Source organism: Asterias amurensis, chromosome 5, assembly GCF_032118995.1.
Source record: "Asterias amurensis chromosome 5, ASM3211899v1".
In the NCBI taxonomy this organism is placed as follows: domain Eukaryota; kingdom Metazoa; phylum Echinodermata; class Asteroidea; order Forcipulatida; family Asteriidae; genus Asterias; species Asterias amurensis.
This window is the reverse complement of record NC_092652.1, coordinates 5,719,213-5,734,840: the sequence shown is the minus strand read 5'-3', so window position 1 is coordinate 5,734,840 and position 15,628 is coordinate 5,719,213. Positions and strand designations below refer to the sequence as shown.

General features: G+C 39.6%; 2 protein-coding genes across 2 annotated transcripts in view; one reads left to right on the top strand and one right to left on the bottom strand.

Annotated features, from left to right (window-relative positions):
- LOC139937652 (cilia- and flagella-associated protein 337-like) overlaps positions 1-12,947 on the bottom strand; it is a 54,722-nt gene extending 41,775 nt beyond the window's left edge. The window contains exon 1 of the mRNA XM_071932896.1: positions 12,892-12,947. The gene's annotated coding sequence lies outside the window, so the exon portion shown is untranslated. The remainder of the gene's footprint in view (positions 1-12,891) is intronic.
- The window catches only part of LOC139937650 (uncharacterized), a 40,386-nt gene continuing 32,520 nt past the window's right edge, over positions 7,763-15,628 (top strand). Inside the window, exons 1-2 of the mRNA XM_071932894.1 lie at positions 7,763-7,864; positions 12,960-13,136. Coding sequence (XP_071788995.1) covers positions 7,780-7,864; positions 12,960-13,136 — 262 coding nt within the window. The 5' untranslated portion in view covers positions 7,763-7,779. The remainder of the gene's footprint in view (positions 7,865-12,959; positions 13,137-15,628) is intronic.

Genomic DNA, 15,628 nt, shown 5'->3' with positions numbered 1-15,628 from the left:
CCAAGACGCAAAGCTTGATCAGCCCACCACAGGCCAGTGCTACCAGCCAGCAGCCAGCGCAAACTACTGCCAAGCGTCCATTGGAGTCTTGGCAAATGGACGAGAACTTTGTAAAAGTTGCGAGGAGACGTTCAGAGGCAACGAGAATCACAAAAAGACCGGACGCTACGTAGCAGATGGCGAACAGGAAACAGAAAACGAGTTTGAGGGGCTCATCTCCGGCACCGAAATGCGTGTAAAACACTGCGAGAATTAAGAACAAGACTCCGGCTACCGACAGGTTGCAAAGGATGATGTTGAAGGGTGTTCGCATGGACTTGATGCGAACAACGAAAAAGACGAAAAGGGCGTTGGTGAGGAGGCCAAGTGGGCTCACCGCAAACACGAAAATCTCTGCTGCCGGCAACATATTGTAAATGTAAATTTTAAAGTTATTGCGGTTGCAAACGCACTGCGATTGGGTCTGTGTTGAGCAATATTACAATTATTAGATTGATGTCAGACCGCACCATGGATTCTCACCCAAATGTTGCAGTAAATTTCCAGATGGGTCTGTAAACATAATCAGTGTCTGGCAGTTGACCATCGTCGATGCAAGTAGACCACACCAGGGAATCTAGTCCAAATGTTACAGTAAATATTCACATAGTATTTTCATAAGCAATATTGAACTCCATCAAAACTTAAAGGGACGAGTTTTGTTTCCACAGCAATCTGCATATAACATCGTCGAACAAAAGTGACCTGCATTTATAACGCGCGATGAAACAAAAAGCTACACCACATAGATAGTCAAACTCTCGCGGTTGGGAGTTTGTAGAGTCAAGACCAATGCAGTAACCCAATTGTACTAGTGGGTCTGTATATGGCGACAAAATCATCGTCAACTGCTGCTCAAATTACACGGTACTGTCGCCACACTACACCATGGACTCTCAATCAAATGTTGCAGTCAATATTCACAGAGTTTCCTTCCACATTTAGTATTAATAAACGAACAAACTGAAGGCTCCAGCCAGACTGACTGAGTTTCATCCCACACTGTTCTGCATATTACCGTCGAACAAAAGTGACCTGCTCTCGATCGTAGGGCGCCGGCGATGAAACAAAAAGCTACATCACGTTTTCAAGCTTTTAATTCATGAGACCCAGCCGCCTATGTGACACTTATTGTTGATCATGCGTGGCGCGGTTGGGATGTTTTTGCAGAAGCAAGAAAATGTTATAACCCCTAAGATTGCACTTCAACACGCAAGAATGTGATTGGGTCTGTAAACGTGGTAATATCATCGTCCACTGTTGAGCAAAGTCTTGCTACCGCCGCACTGTCGCCACACTCCACCATGGACTCTCAAACCAATGCATTCAATATTCACAGTCTTCTTCCACAGGCTCAAGTCAGACTTGGCTTGATTCCCACACTGTTTCTGCTGATCATCGTTGAACAAATTATAAAGTGGCGTGCTCTCATCTCAATAGGGCGCGATGAAACCAAAAGCTTCATCACTTATTCAAGCTTTTTATTAGTTGACGAGCTCACAAGCTGCTCCTATGACATTAATTGTTGATCACCTGGCCGGGCGGTCGTGTTTGCAGAGGCAAGAATAATGTTATAACCCCTAATTGCACCTCAACACGCAATGTGATTGGGTCTATAAACGTGGTAATATCATCGTCGACTGTTGAGCAAGTGTTGTTACCGTACACACTACATCATGGACTCTCAAACCAAATGTTGCAGTCAATATATTCACAGTCTTCTTCAACATAAACAAATTGAAGGCAGGAGCCAGACTGAGCATGATTCCCACACTGTTTCTGCATATCATCGTCGAACAAAAGTGACGTGTTCACAAAGGGTGCGATGCCACAAAAAGCTACATCACTTAATTATCCAAGCTTTTAATTTACGAGATCAAGCCGCCCAAGTGACACTAATAATTGTTGATCATGCGTAGCGCGGTTGTGGTGTTTCAGCAAAGGCAAGAATAATGTTGTTAACCCTAATTGCACTTCAACTAGCAATGTGATTGGGACTGCAAATGTACATCATCGTCGACTGAGCAAGTGTTGCTACCGTACTGTCGCCACACTCCACAACGGACTCTTAAACCAAATGTAGCATTAAATGATAGTCTTCTTCCACAGAAGTATAATTATATGAGAAAAACAAATGAAAGCTCGAGCCAGACTGAGTTGTATCCCACACTGTTCTACATATCACCGCCAAACGAAATGAGCAAGTTGAAACACAAATTGCTACGAGATCATAGCACATGATGTATTTGGATGATTTTGCACTGACGTTGATCCCATTTGACAACGTTTTGATCACAACTCTATGCAGCCTTTACAAAACAACTTCTAATAAGCTCCACGTTACGCATGCTTAATCGCACATGAATAGCGCCTTTATTAAGAACCTCCAAGCAATTGCTGGGCTAGCTTGAGAAAAAGCAATTAGTCAATGCAAAAGGTTGTGTTTACATTTTTAATCAATTGCTTTTGCTTCAGCTTCTGTTGATGAACTTTTGCTTTCGCTCGGTGCCTGTACTTATAAACAATTGCTAGTTTTTATGAGTTCGGCCCAATGAATGCTATTAACGACGAGCTCATCATAACCGCTCATGTGACGTTGTTTGATGGCGATGAGTCACGGTTGGGCGGTTGTTTCAGATGCAAGAACACTCATATGCAATCATAACAGCATGTGTTTATGGTTTACATGATGCCCATAGCATACAATTTTTAATAAGTTTTTCCTGTCAGTCAGACGACTGAAGAGGCAAATGGTGTGATAAATTGTGTTTTTAATCATAATTTAATGAGCAAGCTGACAAACACTACCACTTCAGAAATAAGCACCTATTTGCGTGCTTATAGGCATGTCATGAGCCACCCCCCCCCCTCATATTGAATGAGATAAACTCATATTCAAGTGACAAGGTTGTATACGATAATAATACTGTAATATTTTATAGAGCCTGTACACTATGCGAAAAGGTTTGCGGTAACACCATGCCAGTCAATACACGGTGTTACCGTAAACCTTTCCATTTCGTATTGCCACCTTGCAAAGTTTCAAATCATACGGTCCGTACGCATTTTGGTAATGACCTTGGAAATTAATGGCAATAAAAACTTACGCGGTAAGAAGTACAACAGCTTTGAATAGTATGAGTCATTTTGAGAAACATTTCACTTCGAAGTAACTGAGGTTATTGAAAACAAAAATCACTTCATATACCAACAAAAGAATATGTGAAGAAGCATAACATTAACCTCGGTAATGCTTTTCCGAAGCTGTTCTTCCTGCGGGGACATTTGACCCGGAGTTTCGGCGATATCTCATCAAAAAACGACCACCTTTTGAAATGAAATTTTCACAGCTGAATGTTATTATTGTGTAATAATAATAATAATAATAAAAGCAAGCAAATCAGTTGAACAAGTGGGTTTTGAGAGATTTCTTGAAGGCTGCTAGTGAGCTGCTAGTGTACAAATACATTTATATACATGTTAAAACAATCGAGACCAAAGGTATACAAGATGAATTTAATTTCATGTGACAGATTATTATTATATAACATTTTGACTGGCATAATGTTTAGCAATTACTTTCTCAAGGAAAACGGCATAGCAGTGGGAAAGCTTTTAATGTCATACGGTTAGCTACAAATCACAATAGTGTTGCTCTCAGCGAAAGTTGAATGTTATTATTGTATACAAATACATTTATATACAGGTTAAAACAATCGAGACCAAAGGTATACAAGATGAATTTAATTTCATGTGACAGATTATTATTATAGTACATTTTGACTGGCATAATGTTTAGCAATTACTTTCTCAAGGAAAACGACACAGCAGTGTACTGTAAGCATTTAATGTCATACGGTTAGCTACAAATCACAATAGTGTTGCTCTCAGCGAAAGTTGAATGTTATTATTGCATACAAATACATTTAAATACAGGTTAAAACAATCGAGACCAAAGGTATACAAGATGAATTTAATTTCATGTGACAGATTATTATTATATTACATTTTGACTGGCATGATGTTTAGCAATTACTTTCTCAAGGAAAACGGCATAGCAGTGGGAAAGCTTTTAATGTCATACGGTTAGCTACAAATCACAATAGTGTTGCTCTCAGCGAACATTTCGGACCTAAAAAGAGATTGAAGTCAGCTTTCTTTCTGAGGTTTTATAACCTATACAGTCCCATGCATGTCGCAGATAGTGGCGCAAATTTCCACGTAAAACATTCCGACTTTCCACGAGTCGCTAACTTTCTTTGACAACTCATTCTGAAGAAGATATTTATTATGCTGTTACATATCAAAGTGCAGTCTTACTCGAGGAAATTAAAGACCGGGTCAATTTTTAGCTCTGCCTACTGTATGCGAAAATCAGCTGTTGACGGCATAATAACAATTCTCACGTGCGGTTGCAAAAACCGTGCTCGGAAAATCTGCTCCTGGGACATTCTGTGTGTCCCCTACCCCATAGAAAATTAACACGGGCTGAAGGAGATTGATTCAACAGAGGGCGCTATCAAAATAAGTTTGTACGCATATCACCGTATGGTGGGTGGGGGGGGGGGGGGGGTCGCGGCAGAATCTCCCGCCAAACGGGCAAGTACAGACTTTATAGGAAATTGAAGACATTGAATTTTAGTGATAGCGATTACTCTATTCGTGTAATTTATTCATTTTTTAACCCACCTATAGCAGCACAACGCTGAATGATGTGGCGCACAAGAAAACACATGTAACACATCTTGTAAGTGTCGTGACCGAGCGGTTAAGAGCACCGAATTCGAAATCTGGTGTTTCTGATCAACCGGAGTGTTGGTTCGCATTATTTTCCAGCCGCGACACTTGTGACGATAAGCAGGACACTTTGCTTCGTCCTTCCGTGAACCTTATGTGTTGGGTAACGCATGTAAAACATGTACTCCGCGGTAGCGATAAGTCTCCTTAGTTCCGAGAAAGTCTACCCCGTGTTACTAAAGTGATTTGTCTAAACTGGAGAGTTTTTTTTTTTTGTAAACTGAAAGATAGCATAATATTTCCATGTTTTGTTGCACTTCATGTTATCTTTCAGTTTGGAAAGACAACAACTTTCAAGTTGAACTATTTACTTATAAAGTTTGTAATGAATCTACACTTAAGTGCACGAATCTACCCTCGTTAGTTACGAGGCATGGAGGAAGGAAGAGAAGGAGCTCGAACGAAGGGACTTCAACAGTCGAACCCGTGGTACCGCGGTTGTTTAACGACACCTCGTTGTCACCCACATACCTTATACAGACAATGGGCGACCTGGCGTATGTGAGTTTGCGCGTGCGCACTTGGTTCTCCTCTCAACTATGGTGTCGTATGTCGTATGGATATAATACAGATAAAAACAACTTTTTTGAGACCTGATAAAAATTAGGTACACTTGAGCCCACCAAATCGAAAAACACAATTGAATACCAACCACCCTCGTGTGCTAATACCCACCGCTAGTGACCGGAAAGTCACAAAAAAATGTAAAAAAAATATGCCATGATGTTTCCGTAAAACACCACAAACGGTAAATGAAAAAGTGTGTATTCACAATTCTTGTCTCAAATGATTCAACTTTACAAGCAGGCAAGAGCGCAGACTGGCGGTACCGCACGTTGTGTACAAAGAGATTTAACACCAAGTGTATTTTGAGTTGCTTGGTAGATTATGTCGGCCGTCCAGCTGGAGGTCTCCTATCTTTTTCCACTGGTCAGACAGGGGCATTGTCAGAGTATTCTTTTCTTACTCTGCGGTTTTTGCGGGTCGTTCGAGCTCTTTCTCTTCCTTGCTCAATGGTTAAGGGTAGATTCGTAAAAACAATGTACACTTTCAACAATAGAGTGACGTCATAGAAATAGTTTAAAACATGAAGAATATGGACTTTTATGAAGTTTTCAGAAGAACATAATCTACCAAGCAACTAAAAGTTTACCGCAAACCAATTGACTTGATACATCACATGCAATGCTTGAAATAACTCTGCACCATAAGAGTTGATGACCCAAACTTCTGCTAAAGTCTAAACCAGTACATCGTCTACCATAATGCTAACACTGCCAGCAACTGTTTTATTAGCACACAAAAACACCACAATTCTATCATATTCAGCATCTAAAGAGTCTTTATAAAGGTAATTTCCTGTCAAATTGGCAACACCGGTTTTCAATAAAGTAAAGTCACTTGATGCTGATCAGCAAAAAGTCCCTTGATTCTGAGTGTGTGAACCATCTGCAAAGTGATGACAGACCCTAGCCGTCTGGATTCCCGGCTAAAGTTGAGAGAAACCCCAACTACACAGGCTTGTTGTTTCCATATTTATGGTACCATTGTTCTAGTCCTTAAAGGAACACATTGCCTTGGATCGGTCGAGTTGGTCTTTGAAAAGCGTTTGTAACCGTTTTTTATAAAATGCATATGGGTAGAAAGATGTTGCAAAAGTAGAATACAATGATCCACACAAACATGCCTCGAAATTGCGTGGTTTTCCTTTTACCTCGTCGACTAACACGTCGGCCATTTATGGGGGTCAAAATTTTGACTCCCATAAATAGCCGACCGTGTTAGTTCGCACAGTAGAAGGAAAACCACGCAATTTCGAGGCAAACTTGTGTGGATCATTGTATTCTACTTTTAAAACATCTTTCCAACCATATGCATTATATAAAAAACGGTTACAAACGCTTTTGTTTTGACCAACTCGTCCGATCCAAGGCAACGTGTTCCTTTAACAACGGCAAGTTTCTCCACTACATGCACTAGATCAATTCAATGTGTACTCAAGAGCTTTACGAAAACTGGCTCTTTATACACCTGGCTATGGGCAGCCAAGGGGGGCAAATTAAAAAACAAATAAATCCATCGTAACAAGCGCCACGTACCAGATTATTTTGTCGAAAAGAAAAACGAAAGGGGGGAAAACATGTACAAAATGATCTACAGAAAGAAAGAAAAAATAATAATAATAGTTATAGACCTACTAAGTAAAATCAAGCAAATGACAAAATTACAAGGGATAACAAATAACAGCTAGGACATTATTATTCTTAGATTTTCCTTTGTGGTATTTTGCTATACAGTGTACTGTGTATGCGACAGGCGTTAGTCCTTCGGCTGTCAGTTGATTTGTCTTGTTTTTGAAATTGTTATTCGTTTGTCCTTTACTTTTTTTTATCCTATTACCCTAGTTTTCAAATTGTTACTTGTTCTTTATTTGAGTGTTTTGTCCATTGTTTGATTTAGCCATTGTGTCTCATTTCAAATCAAACCTGTCCTCTGTTGATCTTTATAGCTTGATGTATTTTGTTTGTGTTTGTATTTCTTTTATGTTTGTATTTCTTTTAAAGACTTGTCACTGTTTTGGTATATTTTGGTAAATCGATTTGTTTGATTTGTTGCCCTTTTGGCTGCCCTTACATACCCCCCCCCCCTCCTAAAACCGGCATGGCCCTTTCACTGGTAAGAACATTACGCAACACCAATACAATAGAAAGTGCAATGGTATAGAGCGATGATAAGCAGTATTGTTTGTTCAAGGATTGGGCGTCAACCCAGACGGTTCTCACTGCGATGTCACAAGGTGGTCATCACGGGGTGGAACCGTTTGTTTCGGAAAGTTGGTAAAAGGTGCAAGTGACGTAATATCAATGTGCAGTGGTCACTCTCGCTTTCAACGAACCTGTTTCAGATGGAGTTTGGCGTGTGACAGTCTTATAGTGGTCTTCAATGGCACTCACCATCAACAGTAGAGTATTGTGGTTTTTAATCATCTCTACATTTGGAAGTTTGATCAGTCAGTCTCCGGTACAAGGTATGTCAAAATTCAGCAGATTTGTAAGAATAATTTAAACGTCAATAGCTCGACAGTGTGGTTATTCAAAAGGGACAATATAATATTGCATAATCATTATCAGTGTATTCATTTGGGTTGTTCCGTAAACACCGATGTGTGTGAGCACTGCATACTCAGTAGACTTCTTCCCTGGTCCTGTGAAAACAATTCACAGGGCATCATGATCGGTCCATTCGAACCAAGAGCCCTTGCAAATCTAGAGCAGACTTATCAACTAATTTACCGAGATTAACCTGTGTTTATCAGTGTTGTTGACTCGAGTTGGTGACTTGGACAATCACCAGTTATAGATGGACCCAATCGGTTGCGAAAACAATCCATATGAAACCATATTATCTGAACCTCACTTAACAACAGATGCTGCGCCCAAGACCGGTATATACTTACGTCTTCTCGCGTGTAGAGCAATTAAATGACCAAGTAATTTTTGTTCAGAAGTCATGTCGAGTGACACAAAGTAAAGTCGCAAGTCAGTGAAATTGGCGACTCGAGTTCAAGATGGTCCAAGCAGAGTCCAACCTCCATGATATAAGGCTTCACTTTTCTACTATGCGAAATTAAGGTTCAAGAAAACGTTCCCTAAAGCATGGAGGAATGAATTTATCAATGCTAACAGGGACAAGTTGCCTTTAACACACCTAGTTTTTATAAACAACTTAAAATGGCCAATGCAACATTAATACAACTAACCGAAGACGAACCAAAAATGAATGCAGAAACCAAATCAAAAGAAACGGTTATGTCGGTCCGGGGCTGCAAGTATAGAATGAACCACTATTACCCACAGACGATGAAAAGTTTACAAAACTACACAAAAGACCACACTGTACGCGGAGCACATGACAAAAAAGGCAGAGAAGCACAAACTGTGAAAGCGGATTAACTACCTGAAAGGTAGTACACCGTTTGAGTTCACGCAAAAAATTACTATAAGGGGTTCGTAATGACCGAGTCCCCTAGCACTCGAGAAAAGGTATTCCAAAGGCGGGGAAAAGAGAGGTTGAGTGAAACAAAGTTTCAGTGCGAGCAGGCAGGTGACTAAATTTGAGGGATTCTGGATGACGGGGGTTGATAACAATGTTTTCCATGACGGCTTCACTTTTCTTTTCTATTTTACACAATCCATGTTAGCATTTGAATATGAATGAACACAGCAAAAATGCTCTACGTGATAAAAGTGACAACAAGTTTAAGCTGGCCCAGCATATCCTCGTAAGACATCTGACCGCGCCGTTGTTTTAGGGCGACGCGGCTAATTTTGAGTAAAAAGGCGCCATATTTATACGTTAGGAAGATGTTAGTATAAATGGCTGCTAATAAAGAACATACCTGGCTGCGAAAAATAGTGGTACAATATTAAACACGGCTGAGTTATAACTTTGCAAGATTATTTTTTTAATTAATTGGTACCTATAATGTTTGCACTTGGTATCAAAAAGGCCGCCATTTCAGACTTTAGAAATAAAAAACACGTTTTAATCCGCTTAGTCTATTTGCTTTGCAGAGTGAAAGTTCACTGCAGCAAAACATGTTTTTATAAAAGGTAAATTAATCTTTAATGGCTGCATATTGCACAAAGCCATAGCACCAGTGAACCGTTTGTGCATCTGAGTGTATTTGATTCATTAGTGCGAGTTAATTTGTGAATACCCATTCTTCTTTAAGTTTGTTAAAATTCGAGGTAACCCAATAACTCATGTTTCACGCGCCTTAACTCGAAAAGCAGACCTCTCACGGATTCATAAATGTGGCATTAGCTGCGGCAAGTTAGATGATGTTGTATATAGCTTGAGTCTCCATTTTGATAAACATATGCGTTTGTGACACAAAGTATATAATTATAGGCCTACCAGTGACTACAAAACTTAACGAATGCTAATGAAAGGCCTTCTTATTCTATTGACTATGGACATTGACATTCGTTTTCAATGAGCACACCAAATACCCCAAATTATGCGGGGTTTGCGACAGTTCTGTGTAACTCTCTCCTGCGATATTGTTGGTTCTGATATGAAAAGAACCGGTGGTGACAACTCAACGTTCACGTTTCGACCAGTAGGCTTATGCTCTGATCGTCTTCTCTCAGTGCATACTGATTTTTTTTTTCAGAAGAAAAACACAACGCTCAAAAGAGACTTACCACATGGTTCTACTCCAAATGACGACACTTTCTTCAAATTCATGTGTCATGTCTTAGTGTCAAGGAAACAAAAATTGTTAAAATTGAACGTAATTATGTGGACATTCATAATGCGAATATTTCAATTGCGTCATTCGACTTTGACATGTAGCACCCTTTGACGGTCCTACTTCTTGCCGTCAACTAGCCAACTTGCCGTCAACAGAACAAATTTTATAAACGGGGCATGGAAGTGAAACTACATCTTTCTCATGGTTTAGGGTAAAATTTCATATACAAAAACGACTGTGTGATGATAACAAATTGTACCAATCATTGACATCTTTGGCCAAGACTGATCCGTGTTAAAAAGCAAAATGGCGGCCGACGGTTTTGCTGCCTTGAGATAAGTTTTTGACGTAAAAAAAAAACCCTAAATTTTTATTCAGAAATGTAACCTAAAACTTACGCGAATTCTCTTTTAGCTAATACTTTACAGTTCTATGCTTCTTTTGTGGATTTTAATTGTGTATTGGAGGAGTTGGCGGCGAGTGGACGGCACAAGTGAGTTGACGGCGAGTTGGCGGCAGTAGAACACCCCCCCCCCCCCATTTGACCTTAAATTACTGGAGAATTTGCACTGGTAATTATTTGTTACATGGGCCTTTCAGATAGGAACCCCTTTGCGAACTAACAGGGCGGCAGCCGATTTCACGAAACACTAGGATTAATCCTATCTCGAGTTAGGACGGGTAACCCGTCTTAAGTTAGGACGGGCACATTGTGTCCTAACATATAAGGATACGGAACTTAAAACGTCCTAAGTCCTAGGATTAATCCCAAGTTAGGATGAGTTTGGTGAAATCCACGGCTGGCCATTTTGTGGATTAAAAACAAAACGTGCAATATCGAGGCATATTTTATGTGGATCGTTATATTCTACTTTGAAAACATACGCATTTCTATGATCTTGTCCGATTATATAGGCCGTACTTGGACCCATACTTTATTTGTTTTATTGAACAAGAAATGGAAACACAAAATGAAGCCATGCCGGTATTTTTGTTTAGCATGATGGACACTGAAGGAATGCACGTACGATTTGGGTGAATACATGCAGTTATACATTTATTTACTCAAAACCAAATAGTGTTATAGTGACGTGTCCACCATCTCAAAATGGCTCAGACCAAACAGAGCGATCGTGCACTTACATTTACGCAAGGGAACTTTCCTGACGTTTGCGGCTATCTATGTCTCTTTTTGTTGACAAGGTTATACACTAATGGAATGCAAATCCACCCTCCCTGGATATGACTTTCTATTCTTTTAAGAGTGTTTGTTACATTCATCCAGAGCAAAACGTGAGTCGCTAAAGTGCATGGAAAACGCCTTGCCCGTCCCCGTTTCCTCATTCCACCATCAGTAGAAAACAGCTTATCCTTAGCAAAGGATGAACGCTTTTGGGGTCTTGTGTACCATGGGGATGAGGGTGGCCAGACGTCTTATTTGAAGTGTGTGCACAAAAGACAAGTGACTGACCAGGAAGGAGGTTTTTATTCATAGAACGGTGTTATACTGAGAGAGGCCTTTAAAACAAATATGCATGTATTGTACATATATTGAGAATTGCAAAAGCTATGAAGTATGTACTCGCCATGCCCACATTTTAATCCCTAAGGCTGTATTGTGACTCCCGTCCCATGTGTACAAAAATAGCACACACTGTTCCTCTGACGTAGGTGCATGCACCGTGTATGCACCGAGGAACACTTAAGCATCACAATATACATTCTTTTAATTGTACCTCCAAGGTGTAACTCACCATCAAATGGATTTTTTGTAGAGAAAGCTTAAAAATGAGTTTCCTTATTAGTTGATTGCCTTCAGCTAGTTGCCTGTAAATTTATTCATGTTACGTAACTTAAGATCCCGAACCTTTTCTCAGCTTTAGCGAGCGGTGGGCGTTTACCGTATAACTGTTTCACATGATATCCTTTGGGCCATTTGGATGACCACATGGTTTGTTCTTATATTATATAAAGCAGGGTTGGGGCGGGGGAGGGGGGGGGTCTGGGATTTTTTTGTTTATCGTTACTGTCTTGTTTTCATGTTTTGTTACACTTATTTCCTTTTTTAAACTTGTTAAAAGTTTACACTATATCTGTAAAACTTTTTTTCTTCTTTTTTTTTGCTGATTGGTTTGTCTGTTTGTTGGTGTTTTTTTGATGTTGGGTTGTTTGTCTTAAGCTTCATAGTGGGCGTTACAAAGAGTGACATAGTGTGAAACAGACAATGTGGGAAGGTGGGCAAACACTACACAAAACTGACTCATCAAAAATACAATGTGGACTTATTTACAAAAGGTGCGACTGTTGAAGACAGATTATTTTTTAGGCCATTTGATGAGTGCTAGTGTCACACTTCTCCCTCTTTTGGGCCCGTTTGTAAATGACAACGGGAACTTTTTGGCTCATGACATTCATAAAAAAAATGTTTACCATAAATTTATAAAGGCCTAGACAATTAACAACAGAAACAATCTACCAGTCATTAGTTGATCTTTCCATCTATTTACAGAAATAGCCTGTACGAGTTTCGTTATTTGTTGGCTACGAACAAGGAACTAGTCCAATGAATCTTGCATATAAGGCTTGCAATCAAAATCAAGCCAACAACCCCGAATAAATTTTTAAGTATGTGGGTATGGTAATTTTTAGTTAATGAAAGGAACAAAAACGGAAAAGAACCTGGCCGCAACCTATGCACTCATTTTACCCACAAAGTAACATGGCCGAGTATAATGACTGTAATTGAATAAAAGTAATACACTGTACAAGTTGTCACATTGTTATCGTATACTCACATGGATTTGTCCTGCATTTGAGCATTTTCCTTTGGTGTTAATCTTTTATCTTTCTATCTCTCCCATAGCCCAGTCATGTAGCACGCCCGTCGCCACGCCCAATCTATCTCTTACACCCGACAGTGTATCGTACAATAATGGCGATACCGTCACTTTTAACTGTGCAGTGGACTTCAGTTTGATTGGGGCTCCCAGCGCAACATGTATTAACGGGGTCTGGAACTATCCCGTTCCAACGTGTGTCAGTAAGTATTCAGCAAAACCTTTTATCTGTCACTATTTGTAGAGAATTGAGTAAAACGGTTGTTCTATTCAATCGAACTGAACTAACATTCCTGAAGACATAACAACCGCAATTGTACATTGACAAAGACGTTGATAACATTCTATGCCTGCAGACAGGCACCCATTGGTTTCTGATGTTTCTGTCTTTCACATTGTGGACCCCGGTTCGAATCACAGACAGGATCGTCTTTTCATGTGAATTCTGTTTTTCTGTCCCTCTATATTGGGTTTTCCCCCACGTCTTTTAAAACTAAAACTTCTTCAGAGTCTATTAAAAGGTTGGTGTGATGTTTCCGTTTAAGGATGCTTTGCCGACTATTTATTGCAGATTCAGATCTTGGTGACAATGAATCGGAGTTTGTGCTGAACTTATTCGCCATATTATAAAAGAACTCTGGCACAAACAGTCTTGTCTCTTTTTATCTTGAGTAGCTTCTTCTTTATTCATCCTTCACCCTTTTGAGTTTGTTATGATCCACCTTCTTTTTCCGTCCTAACTCGTTATTTTTGGTCCTGTTGCGTCCATGTCTATACAGTTCAGAAGTAATTTCTGTGTGCAAGACTTTGTCATTTAAAATATGCCTCCACATTTGCCTTAAAAAAAACCATTGTGTCTCCTGTAATAACTATCATAGTAGTTATTCTTTTATGGTTCAATATACATTTTTATTTTTTTATTTTTTTTACCTGCACATTTTTGCACCATGGACAAAAATGCCGAGTTGAAAATGGAATTGAAATAATGTTTACAGGGGGTATCTGTTTATATTATTGGTTTCATACTGGAACGAGATCGGAACCGCAATCTATTTTTTCAAGTAGGCCTATACCTTATAGGTTGTCTATAACAGTGCGCAATAATGCCCTCATTAACAACGTACAAAGCCATCGCGCGGCTACAGTAATCGATTTATTGACGTTCTTTATTGACGTTCTTTATTGACGCGAGAAAGCAGTAATAATGTCTGTTCAACAGACATTAAAGACGGTCAGCTTTAAGGAGATGCTTAACCGCCTTTCTGATACAAATTACCTTTTGCAATTTCACACTTTTCAGTCTACTGACAATGACTAGAGCAAGCTAATCGAAACGTTGAGACCAATTAAGAAGTTCACTCACTCCGCGGCAGTAATTTGATAACGAGAAGACCCCTCGATCCACTTTAAACGAAAGCAGTAGTCCCAACAGGTTTCCTACCCTCCGTCCAGGTGGCATGACAATACTTTTCAGAATTGAGAAGCCCGAATTCCGAAAATCTACTTACTGCGGTATTAGAAAATTTTCCCGAATTTAAAAAATCTATACTCCGCGAAATATAGAATATAACAAGAAAAAGTTCCCTTAAAGACAGTGTACACTATATAGATAATTGTCAAAGACCATTCTTCTCACTTTGTGTATCTCAACATATACATAACAAACCTGTGGAAATTTGAGCTCAATTGGTGGTCGAAGTTGCGAGATAATAATGAAAGAAAAAACACCCTTGTCACACGAAATTGTGTGCTTTCATATGCTTGATTTCGAGACCTCAATCTAAATCTGAGGTCTCGAAATCAAATTCGTAGAAAATTACCTTTCTCGAAAACTATGTTACTTCAGAGGGAGCCATTTCTATCAAGAAATAGATATATTATAAGGTGTTACCGCCCACCACCTCAAAAACACTATATAAATTATCTGTTACTGTTCGCCCTTACGAGCTTATAATAAATAAAATATAAATTCATAACAAGCCAGGCGACGTCAAAAAGTTGTCGAGACACATTGATTATTTTATTGTTCAGTAACAATTCATCATTTACCAATTTCCATGAAATAATTAGTTAGTGCACTCACGCATGGGCTTTTTCAGATTGCTATCTTCATCAATCACTTGATTAAGAGAGCGCGACCGTCACTCATGCACGACAGAGGTTCATTTATCATGCAATCTTTCCCAGGAACTGCTTCGAATTAGGCTAATGAAAAAATAAGAAATATGTCTACATTATCGTATACAGAGTTTGTGCTTAAAGGCAGTGCCGTAGATTTTCACCAAACATCTGGTCGAGCGGTTAAGAGCACCGGATTCAAGCACTGGTGTTTGATCAGCAGGGTGTGGGTTCGGATCCCGGTCGTGACATACAATTCGGGAGGTAGTGCTTTCTGCTCTACCGGCCAGGCTTCGAATTGATGATACCCAAGCCTACATTCGTATGGACCTGTTTCAGCCCTATGAGTAGGTGGCAACGGCTTCTGGAAAAAATAATTGTAGGCCACACCTTGAAGTGGCATTCAGGCCTTATGTGTCAGGCGACTTGCATATTTAAAAAAAAAAAAAAAAAAAAAAAAGGGACTTAGGAGTCAAATTTCGTAACCATAGACGACATGCTGTGAGAAATGGCTCCCTATGTCTTGAGGAACGTGGTTTTTGAGAAAGAAGTAATTTCTCACTAAAATATTTGAATC